General features: G+C 44.4%; 1 protein-coding gene across 1 annotated transcript; it reads left to right on the forward strand.

The window, feature by feature from the left end:
- Positions 1–39: 39 nt before the first annotated feature.
- Positions 40–6,616, forward strand: LOC115124178 (uncharacterized). The gene is made up of 10 exons (XM_065004497.1): positions 40–54; positions 187–1,951; positions 2,533–2,570; positions 3,547–3,611; positions 3,744–3,958; positions 4,146–4,402; positions 4,899–5,033; positions 5,165–5,297; positions 5,381–5,410; positions 5,804–6,616. The coding sequence occupies exons 1-10, from the start codon at positions 40–42 to the stop codon at positions 6,202–6,204; spliced, it is 3,054 nt and encodes a 1,017-aa protein (XP_064860569.1). The 3' UTR covers positions 6,205–6,616.
- The last annotated feature ends 10,494 nt before the right edge of the window (positions 6,617–17,110 follow it).

Raw genomic sequence — 17,110 nt, forward strand, 5'->3', positions numbered from 1 at the left:
TGACTTGCTTAGTTAAATGTCACCATCAGTATTGACTTTATGGAAGGTGACATAGTGGGTTATGTCACATTTAGGCAATGCAGCCTACATAGGGAGCTGTCCTGTCACCCTTTATACACCCTTTGTACTGCTTATGAAGACTATTTAGTTTAATCACAGTCTATCCTTCTGCTTTACCAACACCAGAGACCAGAGAGTTGGATCAAGCCTGGACCTGAGGACACCAGAGACCATGGTGGAGAGAGTTGGATCAAGCCTGGACCTGAGGACACCAGAGACCATGGTGGAGAGAGTTGGATAAAGGCTGGACCTGAGGACACCAGAGACCATGGTGGAGAGAGTTGTATCAAGCCTGGACCTGAGGACACCAGAGACCATGGTGGAGAGAGTTGGATCAAGCCTGGACCTGAGGACACCAGAGACCATGATGGAGAGAGTTGGATCAAGCCTGGACCTGAGGACACCAGAGACCATGGTGGAGAGAGTTGTATCAAGCCTGGACCTGAGGACACCAGAGACCATGGTGGAGAGAGTTGGATCAAGCCTGGACCTGAGGACACCAGAGACCATGGTGGAGAGAGTTGGATCAAGCCTGGACCTGAGGACACCAGAGACCATGGTGGAGAGAGTTGGATAAAGGCTGGACCTGAGGACACCAGAGACCATGGTGGAGAGAGTTGGATAAAGGCTGGACCTGAGGACACCAGAGACCATGGTGGAGAGAGTTGTATCAAGCCTGGACCTGAGGACACCAGAGACCATGGTGGAGAGAGTTGGATCAAGCCTGAACCTGAGGACACCAGAGACCATGGTGGAGAGAGTTGGATCAAGCCTGGACCTGAGGACACCAGAGACCATGGTGGAGAGAGTTGGATCAAGCCTGGACCTGAGGACACCAGAGACCATGGTGGAGAGAGTTGTATCAAGCCTGGACCTGAGGACACCAAAGACCATGGTGGAGAGAGTTGGATCAAACCTGGACCTGAGGACACCAGAGACCATGGTGGAGAGTGTTGGATCAAACCTGGACCTGAGGACACCAGAGACCATGGTGGAGAGTGTTGTATCAAGCCTGGACCTGAGGACACCAGAGACCATGGTGGAGAGAGTTGGATCAAGCCTGGACCTGAGGACACCAGAGACCATGGTGGAGAGTGTTGGATAAAGCCTGGACCTGAGGACACCAGAGACCATGGTGGAGAGTGTTGGATCAAGCCTGGACCTGAGGACACCAGAGACCATGGTGGAGAGTGTTGGATAAAGCCTGGACCTGAGGACACCAGAGACCATGGTGGAGAGAGTTGGATCAAGCCTGGACCTGAGGACACCAGAGACCATGGTGGAGAGTGTTGGATAAAGTCTGGACCTGAGGACACCAGAGACCATGGTGGAGAGAGTTGTATCAAGCCTGGACCTGAGGACACCAGAGACCATGGTGTAGAGAGTTGGATCAAGCCTGGACCTGAGGACACCAGAGACCATGGTGGAGAGTGTTGGATAAAGCCTGGACCTGAGGACACCAGAGACCATGGTGGAGAGAGTTGTATCAAGCCTGGACCTGAGGACACCAGAGACCATGGTGGAGAGAGTTGGATAAAGCCTGGACCTGAGGACACCAGAGACCATGGTGGAGAGTGTTGGATAAAGCCTGGACCTGAGGACACCAGAGACCATGGTGTAGAGTGTTGTATCAAGCCTGGACCTGAGGACACCAGAGACCATGGTGGAGAGAGTTGGATCGAGTTTGGACCTGAGGACACCAGAGACCATGGTGGAGAGAGTTGGATAAAGCCTGGACCTGAGGACACCAGAGACCATGGTGGAGAGTGTTGGATAAAGCCTGGACCTGAGGACACCAGAGACCATGGTGGAGAGTGTTGGATCAAGCCTGGACCTGAGGACACCAGAGACCATGGTGGAGAGTGTTGGATCAAGCCTGGACCTGAGAAATGTGAGTGTTATTTGATTTAATTGTTTTTAAATCAAAATAGTTTTAAAGCATTCATTGTAGTTGATTTCAAGGCAAGGAACACAATCATGATCTATTTGGTCAAAACAAATGTATTTATATTATATTTCTACAACAACTAAGAGTATTGGAGAGCAAGGCTAAACTTCTCTGCTGTTTTGGTCCCGTGACTAACACGCTGTAAGAGAGTGAAGAGAACCCGTGCACATGGGCAGATACTGTGTGTGACTGTTTGAGAGAGAAGTCAAGCATCTTGCTCATCACAATATCTGTGGTGCTGCTCATACAACATCATTTAGCTGACTCTACCTTTAAGCTCTCATCATAGGATCTACCAGAAATCAGGCCCCCAACATCTACAAAACATGGACCAGAACGATGTTGTTTCCTGCTTCCACAAACATTCATTAATATAACACTAATGTCAGATAATGGTATACTAAAGAGTGTACATTCTGTGACTGTTGCTCACTTATATAAATTATTATTACAAGTCTATTTAATGATTATTAATTCATTACTCCATGATATTGTCCGTTTTAAATAACTACTTTTGCCTTCAGGGATTCCTCAGAGCTGTAAGACTTGTGACCATGTTGAGGTAAGTCATTATGTCAATTCTTACTTTTACATACCTGCAGGAGTCAGCCACAGTCTCAAAGCCAGGTGTGTACTGCACCAACCATTCATACTGGGATATAGACAGTCCTGGGTTCTGCTTTAGTAATATAAACACAGTCTCAAAGCCAGGTGTGTACTGACCAACCAATCATACTGGGATATAGACAGTCCTGTGTTCTGCTTTAGTAATATAAACACAGTCTCACAGCCAGGTGTGTACTGACCAACCATTCATACTGGGATATAGACAGTCCTGTGTTCTGCTTTAGTAATATAAACACAGTCTCAAAGCCAGGTGTGTACTGACCAACCATTCATACTGGGATATAGACAGTCCTGTGTTCTGCTTTAGTAATATAAACACAGTCTCAAAGCCAGGTGTGTACTGACCAACCATTCATACTGGGATATAGACAGTCCTGTGTTCTGCTTTAGTAATATAAACACAGTCTCAAAGCCAGGTGTGTAGTGACCAACCATTCATACTGGGATATAGACAGTCCTGTGTTCTGCTTTAGTAATATAAACACAGTCTCAAAGCCAGGTGTGTACTGACCAACCATTCATACTGGGATATAGACAGTCCTGGGTTCTGCTTTAGTAATATAAACACAGTCTCAAAGCCAGGTGTGTACTGACCAACCATTCATACTGGGATATAGACAGTCCTGTGTTCTGCTTGTAGACATGCAGGATTTTAGCTGTTTTCATATTTTATCATTGGACAGTTTAGTTGATAAATCCCCAGCATTCTGTGTAACATTGAATAAATACATTTGATTAGTTACTTTGGTTAATGGGCCAGTTTCCCGGACACAGATTTAGTCTAGTCCTGGACCTTAAAGAACTTTCTATTGAAACTTCCATTGAGCATGCTTTTTAGTCCAGCACTAGACTCAATCTGTGTCCAGGAAACAGGCCCCATATGTATTACTGACATGCTTGTCCTTGTTCAGGACTCCACACACTGGCTTCAGATTGAACCCTTGACTTCCACTGTCCAGGGAGTGACAATGTTCAGGTAAAATAACTACTTTTAACATTTCATTCTACTTGCTAGTGTATTTCCCTATTACCTTTGGGAATAGTCTTCTAATCCAACCTCTCCATTTGACCATTGACCTTCTCTACCATATCTTGTTGTTGCTCTCAGACACAGGACACCTAAAGGGAGTTATGAGTGCACAGTGTCTGGGCTCCGCTGGCTGTGTGAGAGAGATGTCATTCTGAAGTATCACTTCAGGAACTGGGAACCCTACAGTCAACTTCTGAAAGACATGCAGTACACACAAGGTGGTCCATTGCTGGACATCACTATGGAGTTAGGTGAACTGGAGGAAGTTCATCTGCCACACTTTGTCTGTTTAGGTAAAACCATGTAGAAATAGTATTCAGAAAGACATTTCCATGTAACTGAGTTTCACTTCCTGAAATAATGAATTCATTATTCTGGGAGTTTGAGTTTACTGTGATCTGGTACTGCATATTCTTTGTGTTTTTTTAGAATAATGAATAATAAAATGTCTTTCTATCTCCTTTGTATTGTGTGGTTCAGGGACCAACCCTTCCCTGAGGAATGACATGAAGATTCTTCATGTAGAGGAACATGGAGTGTCTTTAGAGGAAGTGCATGAGGTCACCAGATTCCATGTTAAGATTCTCCATCCCAAGTTCTCACTTATCTCTGTTGTACTGAGATTACTGTCTTGGAACGTAGATGTCCACTGTGATGTGGTCCTCTACATGGCAGTAAAAAGGTCAACAGTCATTTCAAGGCTGTACCTGCTCCTCAGAAACTCTAGTCAGAAAGAGGTGAGACACTATCACTGAAGTGACAACAGGATGTTGAAACCTACTGAAGGATAGCTGATAGTTTGTTGAAAATCTCTAGATTACAAAGACAACATGCAGCTCTGTGAGAAATCTATTTCTGTTGTAACATTCATTAATACAATAGAAACTATGACCAACATTGGTTTCTCAGTTAACCCCGGTTACCTGGCTAAATTCCCAATCTGGCCCTCATACCATCATGGCTACCTAATCATCCCCAGCTTCCAATTGGCTCATTTTCCCCCTCTCCTCTCCCCTGTAACTCTTCTCCAGGTCATTGCTGTAAAAGAGAATCTCCTCTCAGTCAACTTACCTGGTACACCTTTAAAATAATATCCTGGTAAAATAGGGATAGTAAAACAAAAGCATACACATTTTTTGTTGTTGACAAAAATGGATTGCTCAGTGAGCTGCATGGTGTGTGAATTACGAGACTACATTGTTCTGACTGACTACTACATTGCTCATTTTGTAGGCTGTTCAGGAACGGGAGAAAAATCAGGTGTCCCAAGGATATTCAGAATTGGTCCTGTCAAGTCCAAACGGGTCGTTAAAGCTGAACAGTTGGTTTGCACTCAAGAATCCCCTCTCCACTTCCATAAATCCAGAGGTGTAGTTTTATCAGGCTGAGGACATGAATCTGTCATATTGTATATGAAGAACTGGAATATCATTCTATTGCACTATTTCTTTCTCTCTCTGTCTGTTGTCTCAATCGTTGCACCATATGGCCTCCTACAGAAGATTCAGCTGTTACCTGCAGACACCACACCAAGCTGTTGTAAGATGATAATGGGAAACACAGGTGTGGACATTGAGATGGAGTTAATCGGGGATGATGAGAGGACAGTATGGAGAGAGATGGTACCAATAGGTAGGAGCAGATGTCAATCATAACTGTGTTATTTTCTGACCGATGCTATTTAGAGTGATAAAACCTATTTTTGTTTCTTTCAGATGAATACATCACTGAAACCCATTCAACTAGTAAGTAAACAGGAGAGGTACAAACCAATGACTTGAGGGTCAGTCAACGTGGTTTACTGTAGGACCCGGACTAGTCCTGATTATAAAAGACTGTCTTCAAGAACAATGACATCTCCTCCAGGACTTGATGTAGATTAGCCTGGTTCTGAATGCCCCAATGACATCTCCTCCAGGACTTGATGCAGATTAGCCTGGTTCTGAATGCCCCAATGACATATCCTACAGGACTTGATGTAGATCAGCCTGGTTCTGAATGGCCCAATGACATCTCCTCCAGGACTTGATGTAGATTAGCCTGGTTCTGAATGCCCCAATGACATCTCCTCCAGGACTTGATGTAGATTAACCTGGTTCTGAATGCCCCAATGACATTTTGTAACCTGACTCTCTTAGGTGCTGTGTTGGGGGCAGGAGGTCCGGCTGAGAGCAGTCTGACTGGTTCTGTAGAGCAGCAGCTGCGTTCTGTACGGACAGAGTTTGTGAAACGAGTATCAGGACCTGTCCTGGATGGTCTGCTGGACAGCCTCCTGCAACACACAGTCATCAACCAGGAGGAAATGGAGTCAGTGAAGGTGATAGCTGAGAGGGCAGAGAAGGCACGTGACATCATCGACATGGTGTTGAGAAAAGGAACGGAGTCGTGTTCCAGGATGATCAACCTTCTTGGGGAACTGGACCCCTGTCTTTGTTCACAGCTTCAGATCAACAGTTGTAGTCAACCCCTGGAGGTGTGGAGACCAGGCAGAGTAGACAGGCAGGATGGTTCAACATGTTCTTGCTGTCTGTTGCTTTAATTCAGGGTCACAACAATGTACAGAAAATGTCAATCAAACATGACCACTATAATAACAATAAACTTACTGAAGGACCAACCACACAGCCTCTCTCCTTCTGCAGCCTCCTGGAAGTGTGGCTCTTCTAGCAGGAGGGTCAGTCAGTCCTACACTAGGTACCTAGCTGGACCCCTATCTAGCAGGAGGGTCAGTTATCAATCAAACGTCAATGGCGCCCAGGGAACAGTGGGTTAACTGCCATGCTCACGGGCAGAACGACAGATGTGTATCTTGTCAGCTCGGGATTCGATCCAGCAAACTTTCGGTTACTGGCCCAACGCTCCTACACACCAGGCTACCTGCCGCCAATAAATATATACTGTATGTTGAAAATGTGTGAAATTGTGAGAGTATTAAAAAAATATATATTTTGTGTATTGTGAATTCATGCAACATGCCCATATAATTTGACCACATCAGTACATTTGATATGATAATAATCCACTCTATCCAGATCTGACACTATCACCTCTATCCAATATCTGACACCAGCACCTCTATCCAGATCTGACACTATCACCTCTATCCATATCTGACACCAGCACCTCTATCCAATATCTGACACTATCACCTCTATTCAATATCTGACACTATCACCTCTATCCAAATCTGACACCAGCACCTCTATCCAATATCTGACACCAGCACCTCTATCCAATATCTGACACCAGCACCTCTATTCCATATCTGACACTATCACCTCTATTCAATATCTGACACTATCACCTCTATCCAATATCTGACACCAGCACCTCTATCCAATATCTGACACCAGCACCTCTATCCAATATCTGACACCAGCACCTCTATCCAATATCTGACACCAGCACCTCTATCCAATATCTGACACTATCACCTCTATCCAATATCTGACACCAGCACCTCTATCCAATATCTGACACCAGCACCTCTATCCAATATCTGACACCAGCACCTCTATCCAATATCTGACACCAGCACCTCTATCCAATATCTGACACCAGCACCTCTATCCAATATCTGACACCAGCACCTCTATCCAATATCTGACAGTTTACAAGTATTATTTTTTTAAAGTGTCTACACAAAATGTATACATTGATAAATGTGCATTTACAAAAATATTGAGATCTATAAACTTGTTATAGATCAGATCGGTTGTAAAACGGTGCAGTGTGAACTAGTGTTATAACTCCAGGTGTAGTGGTGCAGTGTGAACTAGTGTTATAACTCCAGGTGTAGTGATGCAGTGTGAACTAGTGTTATAACTCCAGGTGTAGTGGTGCAGTGTGAACTAGTGTTATAACTCCAGGTGTAGTGGTGCAGTGTGAACTAGTGTTATAACTCCAGGTGAAACTGTGCAGTGTGAACTAGTGTTATAACTCCAGGTGTAGTGGTGCAGTGTAAACTAGTGTTATAACTCCAGGTGTAGTGGTGCAGTGTGAACTAGTGTTATAACTCCAGGTGTAGTGGTGCAGTGTGAACTAGTGTTATAACTCCAGGTGAAACTGTGCAGTGTGAACTAGTGTTATAACTCCAGGTGTAGTGGTGCAGTGTGAACTAGTGTTATAACTCCAGGTGTAGTGGTGCAGTGTGAACTAGTGTTATAACTCCAGGTGAAACAGTGCAGTGTGAACTAGTGTTATAACTCCAGGTGTAGTGGTGCAGTGTGAACTAGTGTTATAACTCCAGGTGTAGTGGTGCAGTGTGAACTAGTGTTATAACTCCAGGTGTAGTGGGGCAGTGTGAACTAGAGTTATAACTCCAGGTGTAGTGGTGCAGTGTGAACTAGTGTTATAACTCCAGGTGTAGTGGTGCAGTGTGAACTAGTGTTATAACTCCAGGTGAAACGGTGCAGTGTGAACTAGTGTTATAACTCCAGGTGTAGTGGTGCAGTGTGAACTAGTGTTATAACTCCAGGTGTAGTGGTGCAGTGTGAACTAGTGTTATAACTCCAGGTGTAGTGGTGCAGTGTGAACTAGTGTTATAACTCCAGGTGTAGTGATGCAGTGTGAACTAGTGTTATAACTCCAGGTGTAGTGGTGCAGTGTGAACTAGTGTTATAACTCCAGGTGAAACGGTGCAGTGTGAACTAGTGTTATAACTCCAGGTGTAGTGGTGCAGTGTGAACTAGTGTTCTAACTCCAGGTGTAGTGGTGCAGTGTGAACTAGTGTTATAACTCCAGGTGTAGTGGTGCAGTGTAAACTAGTGTTATAACTCCAGGTGTAGTGGTGCAGTGTGAACTAGTGTTATAACTCCAGGTGTAGTGGTGCAGTGTGAACTAGTGTTATAACTCCAGGTGTAGTGGTGCAGTGTAAACTAGTGTTATAACTCCAGGTGTAGTGGTGCAGTGTGAACTAGTGTTATAACTCCAGGTGAAACGGTGCAGTGTGAACTAGTGTTATAACTCCAGGTGTAGTGGTGCAGTGTAAACTAGTGTTATAACTCCAGGTGTAGTGGTGCAGTGTGAACTAGTGTTATAACTCCAGGTGTAGTGGTGCAGTGTGAACTAGTGTTATAACTCCAGGTGAAACTGTGCAGTGTGAACTAGTGTTATAACTCCAGGTGTAGTGGTGCAGTGTGAACTAGTGTTATAACTCCAGGTGTAGTGGTGCAGTGTGAACTAGTGTTATAACTCCAGGTGAAACAGTGCAGTGTGAACTAGTGTTATAACTCCAGGTGTAGTGGTGCAGTGTGAACTAGTGTTATAACTCCAGGTGTAGTGGTGCAGTGTGAACTAGTGTTATAACTCCAGGTGTAGTGGGGCAGTGTGAACTAGAGTTATAACTCCAGGTGTAGTGGTGCAGTGTGAACTAGTGTTATAACTCCAGGTGTAGTGGTGCAGTGTGAACTATTGTTATAACTCCAGGTGAAACGGTGCAGTGTGAACTAGTGTTATAACTCCAGGTGTAGTGGTGCAGTGTGAACTAGTGTTATAACTCCAGGTGTAGTGGTGCAGTGTGAACTAGTGTTATAACTCCAGGTGTAGTGATGCAGTGTGAACTAGTGTTATAACTCCAGGTGTAGTGGTGCAGTGTGAACTAGTGTTATAACTCCAGGTGTAGTGGTGCAGTGTGAACTAGTGTTATAACTCCAGGTGAAACTGTGCAGTGTGAACTAGTGTTATAACTCCAGGTGTAGTGGTGCAGTGTAAACTAGTGTTATAACTCCAGGTGTAGTGGTGCAGTGTGAACTAGTGTTATAACTCCAGGTGTAGTGGTGCAGTGTGAACTAGTGTTATAACTCCAGGTGAAACTGTGCAGTGTGAACTAGTGTTATAACTCCAGGTGTAGTGGTGCAGTGTGAACTAGTGTTATAACTCCAGGTGTAGTGGTGCAGTGTGAACTAGTGTTATAACTCCAGGTGAAACAGTGCAGTGTGAACTAGTGTTATAACTCCAGGTGTAGTGGTGCAGTGTGAACTAGTGTTATAACTCCAGGTGTAGTGGTGCAGTGTGAACTAGTGTTATAACTCCAGGTGTAGTGGGGCAGTGTGAACTAGAGTTATAACTCCAGGTGTAGTGGTGCAGTGTGAACTAGTGTTATAACTCCAGGTGTAGTGGTGCAGTGTGAACTAGTGTTATAACTCCAGGTGAAACGGTGCAGTGTGAACTAGTGTTATAACTCCAGGTGTAGTGGTGCAGTGTGAACTAGTGTTATAACTCCAGGTGTAGTGGTGCAGTGTGAACTAGTGTTATAACTCCAGGTGTAGTGGTGCAGTGTGAACTAGTGTTATAACTCCAGGTGTAGTGATGCAGTGTGAACTAGTGTTATAACTCCAGGTGTAGTGGTGCAGTGTGAACTAGTGTTATAACTCCAGGTGAAACGGTGCAGTGTGAACTAGTGTTATAACTCCAGGTGTAGTGGTGCAGTGTGAACTAGTGTTCTAACTCCAGGTGTAGTGGTGCAGTGTGAACTAGTGTTATAACTCCAGGTGTAGTGGTGCAGTGTAAACTAGTGTTATAACTCCAGGTGTAGTGGTGCAGTGTGAACTAGTGTTATAACTCCAGGTGTAGTGGTGCAGTGTGAACTAGTGTTATAACTCCAGGTGTAGTGGTGCAGTGTAAACTAGTGTTATAACTCCAGGTGTAGTGGTGCAGTGTGAACTAGTGTTATAACTCCAGGTGAAACGGTGCAGTGTGAACTAGTGTTATAACTCCAGGTGTAGTGGTGCAGTGTAAACTAGTGTTATAACTCCAGGTGTAGTGGTGCAGTGTGAACTAGTGTTATAACTCCAGGTGTAGTGGTGCAGTGTGAACTAGTGTTATAACTCCAGGTGAAACTGTGCAGTGTGAACTAGTGTTATAACTTCAGGTGTAGTGGTGCAGTGTGAACTAGTGTTATAACTCCAGGTGTAGTGGTGCAGTGTGAACTAGTGTTATAACTCCAGGTGAAACAGTGCAGTGTGAACTAGTGTTATAACTCCAGGTGTAGTGGTGCAGTGTGAACTAGTGTTATAACTCCAGGTGTAGTGGTGCAGTGTGAACTAGTGTTATAACTCCAGGTGTAGTGGGGCAGTGTGAACTAGAGTTATAACTCCAGGTGTAGTGGTGCAGTGTGAACTAGTGTTATAACTCCAGGTGTAGTGGTGCAGTGTGAACTATTGTTATAACTCCAGGTGAAACGGTGCAGTGTGAACTAGTGTTATAACTCCAGGTGTAGTGGTGCAGTGTGAACTAGTGTTATAACTCCAGGTGTAGTGGTGCAGTGTGAACTAGTGTTATAACTCCAGGTGTAGTGGTGCAGTGTGAACTAGTGTTATAACTCCAGGTGAAACTGTGCAGTGTGAACTAGTGTTATAACTCCAGGTGTAGTGGTGCAGTGTAAACTAGTGTTATAACTCCAGGTGTAGTGGTGCAGTGTGAACTAGTGTTATAACTCCAGGTGTAGTGGTGCAGTGTGAACTAGTGTTATAACTCCAGGTGAAACTGTGCAGTGTGAACTAGTGTTATAACTCCAGGTGTAGTGGTGCAGTGTGAACTAGTGTTATAACTCCAGGTGTAGTGGTGCAGTGTGAACTAGTGTTATAACTCCAGGTGAAACAGTGCAGTGTGAACTAGTGTTATAACTCCAGGTGTAGTGGTGCAGTGTGAACTAGTGTTATAACTCCAGGTGTAGTGGTGCAGTGTGAACTAGTGTTATAACTCCAGGTGTAGTGGGGCAGTGTGAACTAGAGTTATAACTCCAGGTGTAGTGGTGCAGTGTGAACTAGTGTTATAACTCCAGGTGTAGTGGTGCAGTGTGAACTAGTGTTATAACTCCAGGTGAAACGGTGCAGTGTGAACTAGTGTTATAACTCCAGGTGTAGTGGTGCAGTGTGAACTAGTGTTATAACTCCAGGTGTAGTGGTGCAGTGTGAACTAGTGTTATAACTCCAGGTGTAGTGGTGCAGTGTGAACTAGTGTTATAACTCCAGGTGTAGTGATGCAGTGTGAACTAGTGTTATAACTCCAGGTGTAGTGGTGCAGTGTGAACTAGTGTTATAACTCCAGGTGAAACGGTGCAGTGTGAACTAGTGTTATAACTCCAGGTGTAGTGGTGCAGTGTGAACTAGTGTTCTAACTCCAGGTGTAGTGGTGCAGTGTGAACTAGTGTTATAACTCCAGGTGTAGTGGTGCAGTGTAAACTAGTGTTATAACTCCAGGTGTAGTGGTGCAGTGTGAACTAGTGTTATAACTCCAGGTGTAGTGGTGCAGTGTGAACTAGTGTTATAACTCCAGGTGTAGTGGTGCAGTGTAAACTAGTGTTATAACTCCAGGTGTAGTGGTGCAGTGTGAACTAGTGTTATAACTCCAGGTGAAACGGTGCAGTGTGAACTAGTGTTATAACTCCAGGTGTAGTGGTGCAGTGTGAACTAGTGTTATAACTCCAGGTGTAGTGGTGCAGTGTGAACTAGTGTTATAACTCCAGGTGAAACAGTGCAGTGTGAACTAGTGTTATAACTCCAGGTGTAGTGGTGCAGTGTGAACTAGTGTTATAACTCCAGGTGTAGTGGTGCAGTGTGAACTAGTGTTATAACTCCAGGTGTAGTGGGGCAGTGTGAACTAGAGTTATAACTCCAGGTGTAGTGGTGCAGTGTGAACTAGTGTTATAACTCCAGGTGTAGTGGTGCAGTGTGAACTAGTGTTATAACTCCAGGTGAAACGGTGCAGTGTGAACTAGTGTTATAACTCCAGGTGTAGTGGTGCAGTGTGAACTAGTGTTATAACTCCAGGTGTAGTGGTGCAGTGTGAACTAGTGTTATAACTCCAGGTGTAGTGGTGCAGTGTGAACTAGTGTTATAACTCCAGGTGTAGTGATGCAGTGTGAACTAGTGTTATAACTCCAGGTGTAGTGGTGCAGTGTGAACTAGTGTTATAACTCCAGGTGAAACGGTGCAGTGTGAACTAGTGTTATAACTCCAGGTGTAGTGGTGCAGTGTGAACTAGTGTTCTAACTCCAGGTGTAGTGGTGCAGTGTGAACTAGTGTTATAACTCCAGGTGTAGTGGTGCAGTGTAAACTAGTGTTATAACTCCAGGTGTAGTGGTGCAGTGTGAACTAGTGTTATAACTCCAGGTGTAGTGGTGCAGTGTGAACTAGTGTTATAACTCCAGGTGTAGTGGTGCAGTGTAAACTAGTGTTATAACTCCAGGTGTAGTGGTGCAGTGTGAACTAGTGTTATAACTCCAGGTGAAACGGTGCAGTGTGAACTAGTGTTATAACTCCAGGTGTAGTGGTGCAGTGTAAACTAGTGTTATAACTCCAGGTGTAGTGGTGCAGTGTGAACTAGTGTTATAACTCCAGGTGTAGTGGTGCAGTGTGAACTAGTGTTATAACTCCAGGTGAAACTGTGCAGTGTGAACTAGTGTTATAACTTCAGGTGTAGTGGTGCAGTGTGAACTAGTGTTATAACTCCAGGTGTAGTGGTGCAGTGTGAACTAGTGTTATAACTCCAGGTGAAACAGTGCAGTGTGAACTAGTGTTATAACTCCAGGTGTAGTGGTGCAGTGTGAACTAGTGTTATAACTCCAGGTGTAGTGGTGCAGTGTGAACTAGTGTTATAACTCCAGGTGTAGTGGGGCAGTGTGAACTAGAGTTATAACTCCAGGTGTAGTGGTGCAGTGTGAACTAGTGTTATAACTCCAGGTGTAGTGGTGCAGTGTGAACTATTGTTATAACTCCAGGTGAAACGGTGCAGTGTGAACTAGTGTTATAACTCCAGGTGTAGTGGTGCAGTGTGAACTAGTGTTATAACTCCAGGTGTAGTGGTGCAGTGTGAACTAGTGTTATAACTCCAGGTGTAGTGGTGCAGTGTGAACTAGTGTTATAACTCCAGGTGTAGTGGTGCAGTGTGAACTAGTGTTATAACTCCAGGTGTAGTGGTGCAGTGTGAACTAGTGTTATAACTCCAGGTGAAACGGTGCAGTGTGAACTAGTGTTATAACTCCAGGTGTAGTGGTGCAGTGTGAACTAGTGTTATAACTCCAGGTGTAGTGGTGCAGTGTGAACTAGTGTTATAACTCCAGGTGTAGTGGTGCAGTGTGAACTAGTGTTATAACTCCAGGTGAAACGGTGCAGTGTGAACTAGAGTTATAACTCCAGGTGTAGTGGTGCAGTGTGAACTAGTGTTATAACTCCAGGTGTAGTGGTGCAGTGTGAACTAGTGTTATAACTCCAGGTGTAGTGGTGCAGTGTAAACTAGTGTTATAACTCCAGGTGTAGTGGTGCAGTGTGAACTAGTGTTATAACTCCAGGTGTAGTGGTGCAGTGTGAACTAGTGTTATAACTCCAGGTGAAACAGTGCAGTGTGAACTAGTGTTATAACTCCAGGTGTAGTGGTGCAGTGTGAACTAGTGTTATAACTCCAGGTGTAGTGGTGCAGTGTGAACTAGTGTTATAACTCCAGGTGTAGTGGGGCAGTGTGAACTAGTGTTATAACTCCAGGTGAAACGGTGCAGTGTGAACTAGTGTTATAACTCCAGGTGTAGTGTTGCAGTGTGAACTAGTGTTATAACTCCAGGTGTAGTGGTGCAGTGTGAACTAGTGTTATAACTCCAGGTGTAGTGGTGCAGTATGAACTAGTGTAATAACTCCAGGTGAAACGGTGCAGTGTGAACTAGTGTTATAACTCCAGGTGTAGTGGTGCAGTGTGAACTAGTGTTATAACTCCAGGTGAAACGGTGCAGTGTGAACTAGTGTTATAACTCCAGGTGAAACGGTGCAGTGTGAACTAGTGTTATAACTCCAGGTGAAACGGTGCAGTGTGAACTAGTGTTATAACTCCAGGTGTAGTGGTGCAGTGTGAACTAGTGCTATAACTCCAGGTGTAGTGGTGCAGTGTGAACTAGTGTTATAACTCCAGGTGAAACGGTGCAGTGTGAACTAGTGTTATAACTCCAGGTGTAGTGGTGCAGTGTGAACTAGTGTTATAACTCCAGGTGTAGTGGTGCAGTGTGAACTAGTGTTATAACTCCAGGTGTAGTGGTGCAGTGTGAACTAGTGTTATAACTCCAGGTGAAACGGTGCAGTGTGAACTAGTGTTATAACTCCAGGTGAAATGGTGCAGTGTGAACTAGTGTTATAACTCCAGGTGTAGTGGTGCAGTGTGAACTAGTGTTATAACTCCAGGTGTAGTGGTGCAGTGTGAACTAGTGTTATAACTCCAGGTGTAGTGGTGCAGTGTGAACTAGTGTTATAACTCCAGGTGTAGTGGTGCAGTGTGAACTAGTGTTATAACTCCAGGTGAAACGGTGCAGTGTGAACTAGTGTTATAACTCCAGGTGTAGTGGTGCAGTGTGAACTAGTGTTATAACTCCAGGTGTAGTGTTGCAGTGTGAACTAGTGTTATAACTCCAGGTGTAGTGGTGCAGTGTGAACTAGTGTTATAACTCCAGGTGTAGTGTTGCAGTGTGAACTAGTGTTATAACTCCAGGTGTAGTGTTGCAGTGTGAACTAGTGTTATAACTCCTCCAGGTGTAGTGGTGCAGTGTGAACTAGTGTTATAACTCCAGGTGTAGTGGTGCAGTGTGAACTAGTGTTATAACTCCAGGTGAAACGTGTGCAGTGTGAACTAGTGTTATAACTCCAGGTGTAGTGGTGCAGTGTGAACTAGTGTTATAACTCCAGGTGTAGTGGTGCAGTGTGAACTAGTGTTATAACTCCAGGTGAAACGGTGCAGTGTGAACTAGTGTTATAACTCCAGGTGTAGTGGTGCAGTGTGAACTAGTGTTATAACTCCAGGTGTAGTGATGCAGTGTGAACTAGTGTTATAACTCCAGGTGTAGTGGTGCAGTGTGAACTAGTGTTATAACTCCAGGTGTAGTGGTGCAGTGTGAACTAGTGTTATAACTCCAGGTGAAACTGTGCAGTGTGAACTAGTGTTATAACTCCAGGTGTAGTGGTGCAGTGTAAACTAGTGTTATAACTCCAGGTGTAGTGGTGCAGTGTGAACTAGTGTTATAACTCCAGGTGTAGTGGTGCAGTGTGAACTAGTGTTATAACTCCAGGTGAAACTGTGCAGTGTGAACTAGTGTTATAACTCCAGGTGTAGTGGTGCAGTGTGAACTAGTGTTATAACTCCAGGTGTAGTGGTGCAGTGTGAACTAGTGTTATAACTCCAGGTGAAACAGTGCAGTGTGAACTAGTGTTATAACTCCAGGTGTAGTGGTGCAGTGTGAACTAGTGTTATAACTCCAGGTGTAGTGGTGTGTTATAACAGTGGTGCAACTAGTGTTATAACTCCAGGTGTAGTGGGGCAGTGTGAACTAGAGTTATAACTCCAGGTGTAGTGGTGCAGTGTGAACTAGTGTTATAACTCCAGGTGTAGTGGTGCAGTGTGAACTAGTGTTATAACTCCAGGTGAAACGGTGCAGTGTGAACTAGTGTTATAACTCCAGGTGTAGTGGTGCAGTGTGAACTAGTGTTATAACTCCAGGTGTAGTGGTGCAGTGTGAACTAGTGTTATAACTCCAGGTGTAGTGGTGCAGTGTGAACTAGTGTTATAACTCCAGGTGTAGTGATGCAGTGTGAACTAGTGTTATAACTCCAGGTGTAGTGGTGCAGTGTGAACTAGTGTTATAACTCCAGGTGAAACGGTGCAGTGTGAACTAGTGTTATAACTCCAGGTGTAGTGGTGCAGTGAACTAGTGTTATAACTCCAGGTGTAGTGGTGCAGTGTGAACTAGTGTTATAACTCCAGGTGTAGTGGTGCAGTGTGAACTAGTGTTATAACTCCAGGTGTAGTGGTGCAGTGTAAACTAGTGTTATAACTCCAGGTGTAGTGGTGCAGTGTGAACTAGTGTTATAACTCCAGGTGAAACGGTGCAGTGTGAACTAGTGTTATAACTCCAGGTGTAGTGGTGCAGTGTAAACTAGTGTTATAACTCCAGGTGTAGTGGTGCAGTGTGAACTAGTGTTATAACTCCAGGTGTAGTGGTGCAGTGTGAACTAGTGTTATAACTCCAGGTGAAACTGTGCAGTGTGAACTAGTGTTATAACTTCAGGTGTAGTGGTGCAGTGTGAACTAGTGTTATAACTCCAGGTGTAGTGGTGCAGTGTGAACTAGTGTTATAACTCCAGGTGAAACAGTGCAGTGTGAACTAGTGTTATAACTCCAGGTGTAGTGGTGCAGTGTGAACTAGTGTTATAACTCCAGGTGTAGTGGTGCAGTGTGAACTAGTGTTATAACTCCAGGTGTAGTGGGGCAGTGTGAACTAGAGTTATAACTCCAGGTGTAGTGGTGCAGTGTGAACTAGTGTTATAACACCAGGTGTAGTGGTGCAGTGTGAACTAGTGTTATAACTCCAGGTGAAACGGTGCAGTGTGAACTAGTGTTATAACTCCAGGTGAAACGGTGCAGTGTGAACTAGTGTTATAACTCCAGGTGAAACGGTGCAGTGTGAACTAGTG

Source organism: Oncorhynchus nerka, linkage group LG18, assembly GCF_034236695.1.
Source record: "Oncorhynchus nerka isolate Pitt River linkage group LG18, Oner_Uvic_2.0, whole genome shotgun sequence".
In the NCBI taxonomy this organism is placed as follows: Eukaryota; Metazoa; Chordata; class Actinopteri; order Salmoniformes; family Salmonidae; genus Oncorhynchus; species Oncorhynchus nerka.

Bases quoted from the DNA above. Each gene is read 5' to 3' on its own strand.
- LOC115124178 (XM_065004497.1), top strand. The intron at 2,571-3,546 runs GTAAGTCATTAT...GTCCTTGTTCAG, and splicing joins AGACTTGTGACCATGTTGAG to GACTCCACACACTGGCTTCA. The intron at 5,298-5,380 runs GTAGGAGCAGAT...TGTTTCTTTCAG, and splicing joins GAGAGAGATGGTACCAATAG to ATGAATACATCACTGAAACC.